The sequence below is a fragment of the Pongo abelii genome, chromosome 7, assembly GCF_028885655.2.
Source record: "Pongo abelii isolate AG06213 chromosome 7, NHGRI_mPonAbe1-v2.0_pri, whole genome shotgun sequence".
Taxonomy (NCBI): domain Eukaryota; kingdom Metazoa; phylum Chordata; class Mammalia; order Primates; family Hominidae; genus Pongo; species Pongo abelii.
In genome coordinates this window covers 146,614,459-146,632,750 of record NC_071992.2, presented here as the reverse complement: position 1 = coordinate 146,632,750, position 18,292 = coordinate 146,614,459, and the positions used below count along the sequence as shown (strand labels likewise).

The following is an 18,292-nucleotide window of genomic DNA, read 5'->3' as shown; positions in this document are numbered from 1 at the left end:
TGGGCCCCAGACAGGAGCTCTTGAAACACAATATTCTACTAATTTTTTAAATGTACAGTTCGCAAGGCAACATGGAGATTACTGAGAGTATGTACCATTTCTCCCTTGTTTTCTATGAAAGTTAACATATTGTTGGGTCCTTTGAAATTGCTCAGGAAAAAGCAGGCATTGCATGTATTATAAGACACTGTTAAGAGGATTAAAAATATTTTAAGTACTGAATCAATCTTTTAATATTGTATAAGGAAATTATTTTAAAAGAAAAAATTTTCCTAATTACAACATAGCACAGCTGTTAAACATCTGTAGGTACCTCTCTGCACTTCACAGTTCTAGATAATTTACATTATTATAATACATGTAACTTGATGTTCTAAATTATGATATTTTATAATATCTGCACATATGTATTAGACAATAAATGATAGACCTTTGTCCATTCTAATTTGTTCCATACATAATTTTTAGTAACCATAGAGTCCTTCCTATTTCTATTCTATTTTAGTTTACCATTTTACTGTTGTTGGATTTAGGTTACTTCTAACTTTCTATAAAACACTGCTAATGATGATTTAGAACACTTGATAATACACATCCTTTATTATTGAGGAAATGGCAACAGTTGTTTTGAAAGGAATTATCAGGACTGGATTTACTATGTCAAATGTAAGGGTGGTTTTGTGACTTGAAATATAATTTGTCTTCTGTATGGTTTGTGGCCATTTCTCCAAAGCCTCTCCATTCACCAAATTTCTTTTTTCTATTTCTTACAGCTTTAGAAGGATAAAAAATGCATTTTATTATTGTTCCATGTGGAATTTTAAACTTATCAGTGAGACTGAAATTACTTGCATATGTTTGCTATTTTCGGTTTCTTGTGTTAATGTTTTTTGTCCCTCTGTTCTTCTGGGTCTTTATAGCAGCAACATAAGAATTCTACATCCTAAGTATGTATTAGAGATGTCAACTTTGATATGTCTAATGCATGATTTTTGTTGCATTTTTCCCTCTTAGTTCTTTTGTCTTGGTTTTGTTTGTTCTATAAAAATTGATTACAATTATTTATCTTTTTCATGATAGTATCTGTTGTTGACGTCAGAAAATTGTCAGACCTCTTTAGCTGATGTACATAGTATATTTTTTTGAGGCCTAACTTTGTTCAGTTTTTAAAAATTATTTATTTATTTATTTATTTATTTATTTATTTATTTATTTATTTTAAGACAGAGTCTCACTCCGTCACCCAGGCTGGAGAGCAGTGGCTCTACCTCATCTCACTGCAACCTCCTCCTCCCAGGTTCAAGCACTTCTCCTGCCTCAGCCTCCCAACTAGCTGGGATTACAAGTGCCCACCACCACATCGGGCTGATTTTTGTATTTTTAGTAGAAATGCGGTTTTGCTATGTTGGCCAGACTGGTCTTGAACTCCTGACCTCAAGTGATCCACCTGCCTCAGCCTCCCAGAGAGCTGGGATTACAGGCGTGAGCCATCATGCCTGGCCCATTTTTAAAAATTTAGTGTTCTATATTGGTGTTCCAAAAAACATTGTTCTGCAGGTGTGCAAAAATAAAAACAAAACTAGGTATTCTGATTGTAATTAGTTATTTAATTATTTACTTTATCTTGGTTGGGAATTGTTGGAGTATAGAGTTAAACATGTTTCTTTAAAACATTCCAGTCTTTGATAGCCTGACGTGCATTCAGTATCTCCAGGAAAAAGATTTCGTTAGAATGTAGTATTTTCCAAATTTACTATTAATTGTTTTCTCCAGAATACTTTCCAGCATCTCTCAGAAACAGTTTTCTACAAATCACAGGGTAGGAACTGCTGATTTAATTCATTTGGATGTTTTTTTTAACTCCATCAATTTTTTTTATGAGAAGCAATTCTTCAGTTTTAGTAATCATCTTTATGCAAATGTATAGCCCGGGCTTCTTGGTCTCCTCTGCCAAATTAGGTCTTTCTCTCCTTATTAAAAAATAAAACAAAACAAAACCCACAATGACCAGATCTGTGGTTGGCAGCTCTGAGGTTTGTTTTGTTGAATAAGCATTTGGGTCTAAACTCATAATTGAGGTAGAGAAGTCACCAATGGCTTACCACTTGTATTCCCTTCAAACTTCTGTTCTCAGAAACTAGGAACATGAAGCAACTATAGTAAGCTTAGCATATGCCATACTTGGACATGACAAAAAGTAGAATAAAACATGTTTTTTAGTTGGAGAAGCAGTCAGACATGGCAGAAAGCACAGACTTTGGAGTTAAACTTTCCAGGGTTAAAATCCTGATTTTTCCATTTACTAGTTTTTTGGCCCTGGATCCCTACTTTCTGACTCAATTTCTTCATCTCCAAAAAAGCATTATTAATGCATGTCTTCTTAGATTGATGAAGTCTTTGAATACTAAATTCAAGGTAGACTTTTCAGAATATTTCTTGGAGGTCAGAGGATGCAAAATAGGGACACAGAAATGGCTGGAATTAGAATCTGAGCCTGACATTATGGCCTATCTTTTTAATTGCATGGAAATCTTGAATATCAGATACTTTCCCAAATATATTTCCATGTTGATGCTATTTGTATTACTTTTTTTTGTAATTAAAATTTCTTTCATTTAAAAGGAAATCTAGCATGCTAAGAGAGTTAGAAGAATAATGTTCCTAGGATTTGAAAATACTTGATTTTCAGAAATCAGAGCCAGAAGAGACTGCAGATTGGTGTAGTATTGTACATTTGCAGGTCAGGAAGCTGAGAACCAGAGACATCTGAGGGGCAGTCAAATTTAGATGATAGGTTCCAGTTTCTGTACACTGGGCACATCTAGATCTTCTCCTACACTCTGGGGTGCAGGGCCAGCAAGATGGCTCTACAACTGGGAGGAAATGATATATAAATAAACACATACATATGTGTGTCTGGTATCTTAAAAGATTAATAACTGTTCTTTGTCAAGATAAAAATGTGAGGAAAATGTCATTATAACCTGGCAGGTGCTCTCATAGCACTAGTGAATGAAGAGAGTTTATTTCTTAATTGGGGAAGGGCGGCAGTGAAACTTTCTTATTGGGTGATAAAACCCAATCTTAAAGGTTGAATAAGAGTTTGTAAAATTGTTAAGAAGATGATGGAGAAAATGGTGAAAGGCAGAAGTATTGTTCAGAAAAGAGAAAATTTTAGCTACTAGAATTAGCATCTCCAGAGTCATAAAGGCCAGAAAGGAGCCTGGCATGTTTCGACATCATGAACTTGGAGAGCCAGGAATATAAAGAGGACAGTCACAGTGACAAGGGTGGGCTGGCTGCAAAAGGGAGTCTGTGAAAGTAGATTGAGGTGAGGCAGAGAAGGGCTTTATGAGCCATGATTGGGGGTTCCACTTGATTCTGTTTTAAAGTCAGAGAGTGGCATGACTAGACATATTTAGAAACACTCCACAATGGTGCAGAAGATGGATGGGTGGAGGATGAACTGCTAGAGGCTGTGGAAGTACCTGGCTGGAGCAAGATTAAGTCCTAAAGTAAGACAGGAGCCCTTGGAATGGGTTTCAGATATGCTGCAGAATAACCTAACATAGAGGCACACACTTGAAGTCCCAGCTGCTCTGGAAGCTGAGGCAGGATCCCTTGAGCCCAGGGGTTCGAATCTAGTGAGACCCCTGTTTCTAAAAAATGGAAAACAACAAAAAAGAAATGCTGCTGAGATTGAATTGGCAGAATTTTGTGGCCTCTTGGGAAGAGGGTTAAACAAGAGGAATGTGACTTTGGTGTCCAGGTGAACATCTTTGTGCCATCACCGTGGTACTAAATAGACATAGAGGAGGAAGAGAAGATTTGAAGGAAGCCTTGAGTTTGGGGTGTGGTCCCAGAGGAGGAAATAGATTGAACCACAACAGAAATACTTCAGATAAGTGTTGTGATGTAATACCCAGCTTGTCTCCTCCCTTTCCAGTCTTGCCCCTTTACCTTCCATTTCCACCACATCAGGCAGAGTCATTTTTCTCAAGGTCAGAGCTAATTACGTCTTTGTTCTAAAACCCTAGAGGCTCCATCTTAGCCAAACTACGGCCTCCAGAATACAATCCAGTCTCCTTACCATGGCCCTTTCCTCCCTGTGTGATGGGTCCCAGTGTATCTCTTCATCCCTCCGGTGGCCACTTGTTTCAGGCATCTGATCTCCCTGATGCTTCTTAACACCAAGGGCCTGTTTTCTCAGAATGTTGGCATGCACATGGTTGTTCTCTGTCTACTCCACCTTGAAGAAGAGAACATTCTTGTCTTCACCAGGTATCCCCACACCTAGAACAGACTTGATGCCTGGAGGTATAGGTCTTTGTAGATGGAGGAGCCGTATCTGCCTGTTCATTCCGCACCCCCACCCACCCCCCCAGCACCCGCCACATTCCTCAGCACAGACTGAATGCTTGAGTGACCTCTCAGTGGGCCAGAGTTAGGATTAGAAATACCAGGCAGATAAACTATTCCTCTTTGATAAGTAAACTCCTATTTTCTTTCCTGATCCCACAGATAGGCCCACTAATTCTTTTCAAGGATTTTTCTACCAATCAATCACTCTCAGTGGTGTTTTTCAGTAAGTCACCAGTATTTTAAAGGGCACCTGGAAGCTTTCACAAGCCTGTGCATCTCCACGTGGTGTTGTGGTTGGTTATTTATATTAAGCCTATTTTCTGTGTGCAGGTACACATGCCAGCAATCAGTTTTAGTGAAAATGATGCTCATTGTCAAGACTCTAGTTCTCTATTTGTGAAGTCTACAAAGGCTGTAGTTCCCAGGGTGTGCTGAAGCTAAGTGGAAAGCCCCTCTGTGGTTTTAACCGACATTCACTATGCTGAGCAAAGTATTTAGCAGATAGACCTATGTGAAATGGCTGATGTGCAGCTCAAGTCTGACCTGCTTGGGTGGCACAACCCCAGTGACCTACAAGTTGACTCCTTCCCACTTTGCTTTTTATCTCAACTACTCTTTAGCTGTTTTACATAGAGCCTCCTGGAATGGGAAGAAAAAGATCTTTGAAACTGATTGTCTAGTGGCCTGATTACTGAATCCTTGTTTTTTTTTTTTTTTTTTTAAGGGTCCTCCATCTTTGAACCCCATTGTGTCAGGTTGAAGGGTTGGAGAGCAACATGGTTGTGAATATAGACCTTGAGATCAGGAAGACCTGCTTTGGAATCTTGGCTCTCTTATTAGCTGCATATCTTAGGGCCATTCTGATGTTCAATTTTCTTATCTGTAAAACATAGGTAATAGAAATCTTCTTATAAGTTACTGTGATGATTATATAAGATGATATAAGATTAATGGCAATGTCACATTGTCATTTTATCATCATCAATACTGGGGAGAAAAGAGACAAGAATGAACCAAAATCAGACTCTGAGGACCATTGGGAAAAGGAGGAAAAGAAGCAAACACACGTCTGTGCCAGGTATTATATGAGAAAGGCGTTAACAGTACCTTTAGTATCAGAGAGAGCGACTAACTTGACCAGGGTCACACAGTCAGTGTGTGGTAGCCAAGCAGGAAGTGACACAGGTCTCTATGGCCTCAAAACTTGTGTTTGTAGCCGTGGCTTTACACCTCTCAAGATGGTAGCTTGCCGCGTGATAGGCTATGTTTCTTCCGAGAGGCAAAGGTTGGACCTCTTAACAAATGGTAGTTGATTTCTAGAACATTAATGGTCACTTAGAACTGTGGATACTCATAGTAACTTAGTGCCAGATGGTGTGGGACCATCAAGGATTCTACTGATTAGGTGCAGAGAATGAGCATCCCAGAGAAAAACAAAACTTAGCTTAGCCCTCAGAGGTGGGTTGAGTTTTTACAGAATGTATGGAATGGCTGTACTTGTTTAGGACGACAGGTTTGATTTTAAGGGTTGTATTAGTTTGTTTTCACACTGGTATAAAGGACTACCTGATATTGGGTAATTTATAAAGAAAAGACGTTTAATTGACTCACAGTTCCGCATGGCTGGGGAAGCCTCAGGAAACTTACTGTCATGGCAGAAGGCAAAGAGGAAGCAAGCATCTTCTTTACAAGGCTGCTGGAGAGAGAGAGAGTGGAAGCACCGTACTTTTTAACCATCAGATCTTGTGAGAACTCACTCACTATTATGATAACAGAATGGGGGAAACCACCCCCATGATCCAGTCACCTCCCACCAGGCCCCTTCCCTGACATGTGGGGATTACAGTTCGACGTGAGATTTGAGTGGGGACACAGAGCCAAACCATATCAATAGGGTTTTGAAGGGGATCTGTTTTCCTTTCTCTGTACACATTGTTGGATTCTGCCATTGGTACAAAAGGCAGAGTGGTTTAATGAAAAGGTTGTTGATATGATAGGAGGCCCATAACTTTCCCTTCACTCATCTAGTCTCTCTCGGAGTCTGCTTTTCCCATGGGGGGGCGAGGGGGAGGGAGGTAGGCAGGCCCTTCACCGCAAATGGCTTCCTTTTGCCCATGTTACATGTAGGACTTTGTAAGACTTCCTTTACAACTCGCAGTGATTAATTGAGAAGAGTGCTTCATGCAGGTCCTAAGCCCTCATAAATGATTATAAAATGATTTCATCATTGATACGTGATGTGACTGACTTTTGAAAGGTAAGATGAGGCTTGAGAACCACTGTAACCTCCAAGAGTCCTGGGGCGATTAGAAAGTGAATATTTTTACGTGTGCTACCCAAACAAAAAATATGTGTTGCAATATTTACCTTAGTTAAGATGGTGCTTCCTTTAAGTGATTGGAATAAACACTAAGGCGTTAAAACAAATAGTACATGAGAAATAAACAGCAGCATTATTGAGTTCCAGTTTTCTTCTGTACAGCTTTAATTCTTGATGCTTTTAATATACAGTCAGATTTATTTGACAGATATTTATTGAGCCCTACTCTGGGCCTAACATAGGCCCTGCCCTCAAAACGTATACACACCTAACAGATAATTTATGCCTTCGTAGGAGAGCAGACTTTTGCAAACTAGTTTTATGCAGTACCTTTTCTTTGGCTTGGGAAGTTGATAGCTTGGTGGTGTTTTCTTGCATGGACTAAATCCTTAGAATTGTTTAGGAGATATTGGCCGAAGGTGGTATGTTAAATTTTTGCCAAGGATGTGAACTGTGAAGTAATTTGTCAAGTGGGGCCCAAACCTTTCAAAGTTTAGGATTTACAGATCTTTCCTGTTCTTTGGTCAAATTCCAGCTGAGAACCATGCAACCATTAAGCTGTAGGCACCGTAGAGGACGTTAAATGTTTCTGATAGAAATCTTTATAAACACAGGAGAATCTTAAGGACACTTTTTATAGTCTAAAACAGCACAGATAAACATCTTAAAACCTTTATTTGCAGATAACATACCAACTTTCAATTTTGGGGCTGTGTTATGCAAATCAAATTTTATTTTAGGTTGGTCATTTCCCCTTCATGGCAGGCTCATTCAACTCATATTAATCTTGAAACTAACATGATAACATCTTTACCTCTTCCTTTCATATAAGCTGCTGCTGCCAGGTCCCTCTTCCTCTGTTGGCAAGTATTCTGCACTGCCGCTTCCTGGTTGAACCCCACTAACTGTGGGTGTTGTTACACAGGATGATTCTTAGCACTCCACACCTCAACTCCTCAAACTGCTGTAATTGGAGTTCCTGTTTCTGTTCTGTTTCTGTCTGCCTCAACTTGTCTTTCCTGTCTGCACCCTTACTCCCGTTCCTTCCTGGCTTGTTCCAAGAGGAGTGTCAGATAGAATGCCATGGGCGTCTTCTCCTCCAAGATTGCAGGGGTTGAAGATGGAGATGACCTAGGACAGCACCTGGCCCACAGGGGACACTCTTAGTTAGCTCCCTTCTTCTCTTCTTACTTTCCAGCCTTCTTTTTGTTATCCCTGGAACCCCATGAAACTTACTTTGCTCTTCCAAAGGTGTGCCATACAGACAGGCTATGTTTCACTCACTTCTGTATCTTTATAGCCTAACCCCTAGCCATTGCTTAGTAAATGTTTGCTGGGTGGATGAGTGCATAGAAAGATAATTCTAGTGAGGGGAAATGATGAGACGTATTTTCAGACTAGTTGGGTTTTAATTTCATTTGTGGCCACTCCACTTACCCTTTCAGATGAGGAGATAGAGCTGCTTTGGCAGGGTTTATTGCACCCACATGGTCATTTTGGATTCTTGCACAGTATCCAGGAATGGGCATTCTTGTTTTAATTTCAAGTAGTCAGGAGATTCTAGGACCATCTGTTCACTAGTATAGGAGAGGGCAAGGCAACAAGGAGTTCATATTCACATAGTACTCAGGCCAGTTTAACTGAAACCACCAACAGGTCCTCAAATGTCAGACACAGACGTAAGAGAGACATTCATTCTTTCACCTTCCATTTGTTTGCTTGTTCATTCAGTCAGCTTCCACTGAGTGCTCTAATAGGTCTGATACCGTGCTACCTGTTGGAGCCTTTTAGTCTGGATCTGAAGATTACAACAGGGTGATGTATACACCCTTGATTCGGCCCTCCAGCCAGATCAGTGACTAACACGTCTTTAAAATGAGTTTAATAGATCAACACCTGTGAAAAGAAGGGAAAGTAAAAAAATTAATAGATATTTACTGCACATCTCCTATTGTTTTCAGTGCTGGTGACATTGCCATGAACAGGATAGTACCACCTTCTTTGAGAGATTACATTCTGTTGGGACAGATCATAAACGCAGGAGCATAACAATAAGATCATTTCAGAGAGTGTTGGTTCTTCCTAGGAAGTAAGAGAGGGTAATGAATGGATGGTGACTGGGAGTTGGGCCATCAGAATGTCCTTGTGAGATGACATTTGACCTTAATGGCAGAAAAAAAGAGAGAAGGTACAAGCTAGGCCCGTTTAGATTTAGGCGAAGAGAGTTTTAAGAAAAAGATTTCAGGAGAGAGGTCAGCAATTCTAAAAGCTTTAAGGCAGGACTAGCGCATTGGGGTTAGAAAGACTGTAGGTGTGGCTGGAACATAATGAGTAGTGGAGGGTGTGGGAACAGAGGGGAGAGGGCAGAAGGCTGGGTCACGTAGGGACTTGCAGGCAGTAGCGAGGACTTTGTTTTATTGGAAGAACAGTGAATTCTTTCATCTTTCCTTTCTTCCTCCAAAGAGAGAGAGAGAGAGAGTGTGGGTTCATTCCTTTCATTCATGTCAGTGAATCCTTACAAAGCATCTTCTTTGTGAAAAAATAAACATGAATATTAGCCTGGTATTATTCTTACAGAGTTTTTAGTTGATGGAGTACAGGGAGAGACACAGGTACTTAAACACCTAAAAAATAAGGTAGAGTGGAATGATGTGAGAAGTATGGATAAAGCAAGCCCCAGGTTAGCAATAATAAATGTTTTATGAACAACTTACTTTATCAATCTTATCAGAAGCCTTACCAGGCTTCCCATTTCTTCTAGCAAAGGGTTTTGCTGCTGCTGCTTTGCTGTGGCAAGAAGTGAGGAGGCCTGCAGCTGGTTAAGGAGAGGTAGATGCACAATTTGGTTTTCACACTTAGGCTGATGCCTGTTGAAGCGTCTAGCACACTGAGCAGATGAAGAAGTGCCTAAATGATGTAAAAACCCAAGTTTGTTGATCATCAGAAAAAATCTCAGAGAAGTTGGTTCCAGGACCCCCACAGATACCAAAATCTATGCACATGCAAGTCCCACGGTTGGCCTGTGGAACCCGCAGATATGAAAGGTCAACAGCACACATTTGCGTGGTTTGCCTATATCTCTCCCCTTTTTGAGGAGGAGATAGTGACAATTCTTCATTGTCATTCTTTCTTCTGGCACCTTTATCCACAACTCTACTCATGATCACATTGGACAATGTGAATGAATGCATAGAAAGAGCTTATGCCTTCACATTATGATTATTCACGTATATGTTCTAGCATATGGAGATTTACAATGGGTAAATAATTTACTGATTTGGCTGTGAGGCTGCATGAGAACTTATGTCACTTTTTCATCCTCTTATGCAAGTGTTAATTAGGCATCCCTAAACACATTGCTCTGCAATCCTCACTCCTCCCATCCAGGTAGCATGATTGCCCAACAAGCTCAAGGCTGAAGTAATCAGAGTCTAAACCAAAATTAGGCCAAAGTAGCATTCCCTTGCTTCCCCTATTAAAGGAATAACACATATAAGAACATTTGCCTTGTGGCGATTATGGGACAAATGCATCCATTAAAAAGCATTTTTTAAATGACCCCTCTGAATATACTATAAAGCAATACAATGGAAGCCCTTTTTTTTCCAAGTGAGTAAAAAAAAAAAAAAAAATTTTTTTTTTTTTTTTTTTTTAAGGAAATCACTTTGGTATAGGAGTATTTGTTTCAGAGGTGTTTTGCTGTCACTGCTCCAAGTGTTTCACTGGCAACTGCCTTCTGAGGTGAGAGTAATGATAGCTAGTCATTTTTGAGCACCTGCTCCATTCAAGGCTTTGTGCTAGCCACTTCTAGGCACATTAACATATTGAATGCTCAGAGCACTCCTAGATGGTAGGTATAATTCCCTGCTACCTTGGCATATCTCTAGGAAATTCTATGCTAATATTTTATTGTTATGTACTATTTCCTGCCTCTGTAAACATATTAATAAAATTTAGCTCCAAAGAGTTGTGGTTATTATCTAAAATCTAATCTACCCAAAATAAGAGAAATTTTCCCACTTGAGTATATGGAAAGTGCCATAGATTTAGAAAGTAATTCTAAAATAAATCTTAATGAATAGTGGCAACAGTATTGCCATTGCTCAGTTAACATAAATCTATTTCAATAAAATATTTTTAAAGAAAGTTCACAGAATAACTATTTGAAGGCAATGTCCTGTTAAGACATTATTCTCATCACTGTATAGTCATGTCTTTTCTACATATATGGCTATACATATTAGATATGTATACCTTTAAACTTTATTCAAAACCATTAGGGGAAGAATTACAGAGGACCATGTTTTCTGAATCTAGAACTATTTTATCAACCATTTTCAAAGCAAGTCTTATGTCGCCTACTTTTCTGTTTTGTGGAGATGATTATACTGATGAGTTTATGTATTCAGTCATTTGTCACTTCATTTCGTAAGCATTTTTGAGCATCTACTGTGTGCTAGACACTGGGAATAGGAACTCAGCCATGAACAGGTTATACAAGCCCCTGCTTTCATAGAACTTCCATTCTTCTAGTAGAGAGAAAAATACCATAAAAGCAAACAAATCATGAACAGGATCATTTCAGGATGTGGTAACACTGTGGAAAAACAGGCATGGCGTGCATTTGAGAGTAACCCTTGGGTGGATCGAGGGTATACACTGCTGTAGGGTATCCTTAGAAGGCTTTTGTGGGGAAAGGACTTTTAATCCGAGGCTTGTGTAAGAAGAAAGAGCTAGTCATCCAGAGAGCTTGGGGGAAGAGTTCTAGGCAGAGCAATCAACTAGTTCAAATGCCCTGAGCAGGCATGGTCAGATTCATACACGTCTCAGAGAACATCTGCTCTTACACTCTGCTGTGACTGAGGGATACCACTCGGCCTGGAGAGCTATGCTACCCTCCTTGTCCTCAAAGTCTCAAGGACTTTTCTATCCTTATGGTCTGGTTTGTATAATTTTTCTACATCCTTTTGGCTGTCAGCTCTCATGTAGTGCCTCTATCAGTATGGCTTCCTAGCAACCTCTCTCTGATTTGCAGCAGCCTGCATCTTCTCTGTGCCTAGATTCAAATGACAAAACTTGTTAGGACTATGTGTGAAATAAAAGTAAAAAGTCTTCGTATCAAGGTTGGAAGTGCTCTCCTAGACTACCATCCCTGATCCTTAGTTATGTAATGTTAAAGAGAATGTAATAATGCCGTATGGCACAACTTTTACATTCTCCTGTATTCATTTATTTGTTAATTCATTCTTTCCCCCTCACCCCACTCTTTTGAGTTGTTCAACTGCGGATATATACTTAGAAATGCCCGCACACGTTTTATCATACTTCTAATGATTTGGGAAAGATAATCTTATAGCCTATATTATCTACCATTTTTCTCTTAGCCCTTATTTAATTTTACATATATGACATTTCAGAGGATGTCACTGCAGTTGTTGTTTGGCATTTATGGAAATAAAACTTTGTAGCACACTTAGACTTGTGTTATTTCTAGAGGGAGCCTTGTTTGATTGAAGGACAGTATCCCCTGGCTCTCTAAAACATGAGGCTCTTAAAAGTGCATTTTATTTAGCTTATTTTTGCCAGTGGCCAAACACTCAAGCTTAAAAAAAAAGTGTCACCTAGACTTAACTGACTGTAGCTGTCAAATGAGGATGCTTTCAATAAACTTTAAAAGTGAGTAGATGAACTTTACACCCTACCAGTTCATAGGCAAGTTGGTAAACATTGAACAGAAATTCTGAAACTGTACCCTCTCCCCCCAACAAAAAGAAGTAGGTAGATGGTCTCAAAAAATGTTACGGCTGAAATCTTTCACATTCATTTGCTCATTTGGAGTTAACTGTAAAGTCCACTTAGTAATTTCTGTTAGACTACAGCCATCCTTTTTTAGTCATTATTCCCCCAAAGATAACCGATAGCTTATTTTCCTCCAGAAGCAGATCTTTGTTTCTTTCTTGAAAATAATTAAGAAATGTTAAGATGCAGGGGAAACTTGGACTTGCCTTCCACAACAGATTAGATGGCATGGTTAAAAAAGCATAGGCTGGCTCTTCTCTTACTTAGTATGTGACACTTGGCAAGCTAACTAATTTCTCTAAGGCCCAAGGTTTTTCATCAGGGAAAAAGAGCAATCATAAGTATAGAAAAAAATTAATGACTGTTTTTAGCATTTTAAAACAATGACATCACAAAAACAGTTCATCTAAGAATAAACTCATTGGATTCAGTCTTTTAAGTAAATGCTTATTTGCATCATTTTCTTTCCCTCCTGCTCTTAGCAATCTAAATGTCTTATATATTTTTAAAACTCAGGTTTATCTCAAAACTGGTGTATAGTTGTCACCTCCCCCATATGATGAGACTGTTTTTAGTTTCAGCCTGTCGCAGATATCATTAGAATGCAGAATTAGGTAGCGGTTAGAAGATAAGGCTCTGTGTTGTCAAAGACCTGGGTTCAAATTCCAGCTCAGCCACCCTGGACAAGTTAACCTTTCTAAGCCAAGCCTCTGTTTCCTCATCCATAAAATGGATATAATAATAATAATATTTATTTTATAGGACTTTTGTGAGAATTAAGTGAGATAATCTCTGTAAACCTCTTAGCATGCTTTCTGGTTTATACCAAGTATTTGTTAAATACTAGTTATCTTCCCTCTTTCCTCTACAGTGCAAATCTTAAATCTTCTCAGTAATACAAAATTTATCTCTTCCCTGAAATGTCTCATAAAACATTCCCTTAAGCATGACATGCAGCATGACAGGTATGTGAGATGACTTGAGATCCTAAGTGGAGGAGCATTTTGTATAGGTAGAGGTACATTGTAATTTTCAAAGTGTCTTCTATCAATGGTAAGTGATCCTGGTTTTTCATTTATTGTAACTCTTTACAATACAGTTATTTAAATTTTTTTAAAAAGATACAAGAGTATTTAAAGGAAGATATTGAACAGAAGTACAGGTAGGCGGTGGATGTGACAAGATATGGAGTTAGAATGTAGGTGATGGGTATGGTGGAAATAGTGTTAGACTTGCAGTCCGGAAACCCTGTTTTTTGTCTCAGCATCCCAGTAAAGAAAGCATACACTTTGGGATTTGGTAGATATAAGTGTAGAATGTGACATTAGCATTTTCTGGCTCTGTGACCTTGGGAAAGTTACTTAAACTTTCTCACCTTCCCTTTCTATAAATATTTATTGAAGGTCTACTACATTTCCTTATATGAAAAATGAAGATGATCCTTAACAGGGTTTCTGTAAAGATGCAATGCAAAGAGATAAAATATTTGAAAGCATATATATCTTATATAATTGATATGTTTTATAAATATAATAAGTTTTATACCTGATGTCTAGTTAGTGCTCAGTAAATGTTAGTTCTAGTGTTTCTTAGGACCTGTGGTTGCAAGTGACAGAATTCCAAGCTCAACTGGCTTGGGACAGAAGGAATTTGTTGTCTCGTGTACTCAGACTGTAGGAAGGTTAACAGTGACATATGCCTTGGGAACAGCTGGAAGCAAAAACTCAGATGCCAGAGGAGTGTCTCTACCTCTTTTCTCTGTTACTGTGTCTCTGTTAATGTCATTCTGTCTGGCCAGATTTTTCCTCACATCAAGATACAGAACCACTGGCAGTCTTAAGCTGATGTGACCAGAAAGCGACTGAGCATTGTGGTCCTTGTTTCCAAGCCCAGAAATCCTAGGAATGACGTTGAGTCCAGTATGAGTCTGGTGCTCACCTGGCCAGACACTGTGGTCTAGAGAACAAGAGGTGAAGGAAAGTGGTAGGAAAGACCATTTTCCATAAGGGGAATTGTAGGTGCCTGCTACCATTGCATTTATCCCTTTTGGCTTCTTCAGGGAAGTACTTAGCCTCTGTGGGCTTCAGTTTTCTGGTCTGAAGTTCCGAGGTTTAGATGATGTAATGGATGTGAGTGTACATTTAATGTTTTAAATTTTTATTTATGCAGTTTATTACTGTTATTGCTCATGCCCTCCAAATCTTGACATATCATCTAGGGGTTCCCAGGCTGACCACAGACCCTTGAAGTAGCAGAAAGGGGTCTAAAATTGTTTTAACAAGTTAGTCCAGTGTGCCAAGTATATTGACTATGCCCCATTTTAAACTTGTTTTTGGAGTGTAATACACGTACAGAAAGGAGTACGTATCCTAAACGCACAATTTGCTGAATTTTAACAAACTAAACACAATGGTATATCCTGTACCTGGATTAAGAATCAACAACAATAGACTCCTAGAAGCCCCCTGCTTATACCACAAGTAGATTAATGTGTTGATTCATCATCCAAGAAATCATTTAAAAGCATTACCAGCATCATGATGGCATTTTCCAACCTGTTTTTTTAAATTAAAAGATTGCCAAAATTCAACTGCCATATGTCATAACTAATTTTTTTTTTTTTAACACTAAAAGAAATCGCAAAACTTAAAAGCACTGTGAAAAGCTCTTCAGGTCATTCCTACTCATTATACCCCTTGAAATGTTTTTCTGGCTAAAATTGCCATTTAGGTGATAAAATGTGTCCTGTTGCCTGGGTATTGTGCCATTCATGTCTATGCTTGCCTTTTCTCCTTACCAGATTATAAATGCATGAAAGAATCCAAGCCTTAAGATTTCTTAAGTGTCTTGTATTGTCTTTCTTGTGCATAGCTTAGGATGATAATTGACTGACTAAAATGCTATCCATTTCACACACTGAGCTTTGTGGAATGACTGCACTTCTCCTGAAAATATAACTACTCAGATCCCAGGGACTTCCAGTCTGAAATGATTCATTGTTAATGAATATGTCAGTTTGCTGTTGCTTTGGTACTCAGGAAAACAAATGCAATTACAAATGAATTTTTCTTCTTCTTATTTTTTTTAATTTACCAAATCTTTTAATATCTTTTCCCCCTTTTTTCTCTTTTAGGCTCTAGACCAAGATAGAACAGCCCTTCAGAAAGTGAAGAAGTCTGTAAAAGCAATATATAATTCTGGTCAAGGTAAGCACTTACTAAAAATCAGGTAACATGAATTATAAATAATGTCTACAGAGTTTTCTTAGTTATTTAAAAGATGTTAAGTTTATAGGAAACTTGACACAAATGGAAAAGTAAGTAGGTAAAAGAAATTTCTCTTTTTTTCCTCTTATCTCGACTATCAGCCCAAACCTATTAGTGTTTCCAAAACAGAAAGAAGAAAAGCATTAGTCACAGTGGATTTTACTATACACTTAAGTGCTTAATAGAGTTATGAGTAAATTTGTCACAAGTAACATGAGATAGATAAAATCTCTGTGTGAATTTGGTCAACCTGTAACTCAGTGGCTTCAGTTAAACACATCAGAATCTTTTCCCTTCTTCAGTGTACCTGTACACATTTGAAAATCAATATTGGCGATGGTTGTGGAAAAAGAGAGGAGGGGGCAAAGTTAAATTCAGACCTCAACAGACCTGTGAACTATCATCTTTTCTTTTGTTGGAAGGTGTGCCAGATAACCTGTGTAACTAAATGTTTTAACTGTCTAGTGACTTTGTCACCTTGGAGGCAAAAGTATGTCATCAGTGAATAAGAGGAAACAAACCAAATTAAAAAAAAAAAAAATTAGTAACCACAAAAAATGGTAGGCTCCAGCACTGTAGAAGAGAAGCTTGGAAACATAAAATGGATTTCAGAGTTTCTCACTCACATCTTTTGTTACTATTGCAGTACCAGCTCACCTACCAATAGGTTACTTCTCTAAGAAATCAGTGGTCTGTAACTTAACAGAAAACCTGGAAGGGAAGGCAGCAGACTATAATAGAAAGAGCGCAGGCCGTGAAGTTGGACAGATGTGGGCTTTCGTCCTTGCTAATCCACTTCTTATTAGCAAGGTGACCTTAAGCTGGTTATTTCTCCTTCTTGAGCCTCCATTTTTCTTCTGTAACATGACGATAGTGGTATTAAAAAAAGTTGTTGAAGGGATTTAATGAGCTCATATCTGTAAAGGGTCTGCCAGGTTATGGGAGTTCAGTAAATGTGTGTTCCTCTTAATTTTATCATCATGAAATTATTGAGCTGAATGGAACTTGAACAAGCCAAAACCCTCAGGTACTTTATGGCCCTCCCGTCTCATCAGAGCTGGGAATCACTAGCCAAATGAAACTGGAAACCTAGTATTCTCTTGTTTTTTAAACCCCCCTAGGCCTTGAGACATTCTGTAATATTAATTGTTAACACATTTTGCACCCTGGTGCCTTCATTTTGCTCCCTAATTTCTTTATATCCAATAAAACACTAACTTCTCATTAAGGTAGATAACTAGTAGTCATGTAGTTATGACCAAATGTTGTTCTAGGTCTTGGCCTAAGTTATATACCTAATTTATAACTTCTGCCCTTTCGCTTTTATTTCAGTGAACTCCCACACTGTGGTAGGCCCTTATGTTTGTTACTAGCTCTTTGGGGAGGTGAGTGAAATAAATAACTAGGAGATGCCACAAAGCGGGCTTCTAAGGTGCTGATATTGTTGTTTCTTGATGTTAGTGGTGGTTACATGGTAAAGTTCACTTTTTGATAATTCATCAGATGCTGAACTTAGGATTTATGTACTTTTCTGTAGGTATGTGTATTATATACCAATAAAAATACATTTAAAGTATTATATACAAGGAGGTTCACTGAAGCCTTGATTGTGATTTGGAAGAGCAGAAAATAAAAGGAATTTATTAAATAAACCATAGTATACATATAATAGAACACTACACACCCCTTTGAAAAAGAGAGAAACTCAAGTAGTCTAGGTCTGAGTTTGAATCCTAGCTTTGTTATACTTGTTCAAGTCAAGTATATTATTTAACTTCCAGGAGTGTTACATTTCCTTACCATAAATTTTAAAAATATTATCTAATGTTCAGGGGATTGTATGGACAAAAGGAGAGACCATCTAAGGCCCCTAATACACTGCCTGCCACATAGTAGGTGCTTAACAAATGATAGATGGGGGAAAAGGACAGCTAGATGAATTCTTGAGTGCCTTCTCTGTTTTAATTCAGTGATTCCACGTATAGCATTTGACCAGCCTGGTTTTATAAAGAGCTTAATGAGAACCATTGTTTGTCTCAGGAAGAACGGTCAGTCAGTTCTCTGTAATGTGATGATGGTTTGTACCTTAGGCTCTATGCTTGTGAGCTGCAAAAGGGAGACCCTTGCTTTACAGCTATGAGGTGCTGCTGTATTTACCGTGCTGAGGGCTCCCTCCGTGTGACTCTTCCAAATGTTCTCGCTCAAGATGCATTTCATCCCTTGGCCACAATGACCACATCACTCAGCAGCTCATACAAAGACTCCTCTACTGGGGGATATGCTTCTTCCTGTTCTTTAAATTATTTCCTTGATCACAGCTGCCCTGGGTATGACAGAAGGGAGAGATTGTTCCTGTATGGATGTAAAGAGGTGAGAGTTCAAGGGCTGTATGCAGAGTTTGGGTGCAGCCTCCTGCGGTAGACTGCACCCTCTTTGTGGATGGGGGTGGCATAGCTTATTGAACATTGAATCTCTCCAGTCTGGATTAGGGGTTCTGTGTGCCCTCCTCCTAGGTTTGTACTATTACAGTAGCCTCTGGTGACAT

At 38.7% G+C, this 18,292-nt stretch overlaps 1 protein-coding gene across 18 annotated transcripts in view; it reads left to right on the top strand.

Annotated features, from left to right (window-relative positions):
* Positions 1-18,292, top strand: part of ASAP1 (ArfGAP with SH3 domain, ankyrin repeat and PH domain 1) — a 389,931-nt gene that overhangs the window by 190,331 nt on the left and 181,308 nt on the right. For 17 of the 18 annotated variants that reach the window (XM_024251018.3, XM_024251022.3, XM_063726810.1 and 14 more), the window contains one exon: positions 15,615-15,687. In XM_024251018.3, coding sequence (XP_024106786.3) covers positions 15,615-15,687 — 73 coding nt within the window. Of the gene's footprint in view, positions 1-15,608; positions 15,688-18,292 lie in introns of those variants that run through there. The other variant, XM_054518825.2, reaches the window with a different exon arrangement.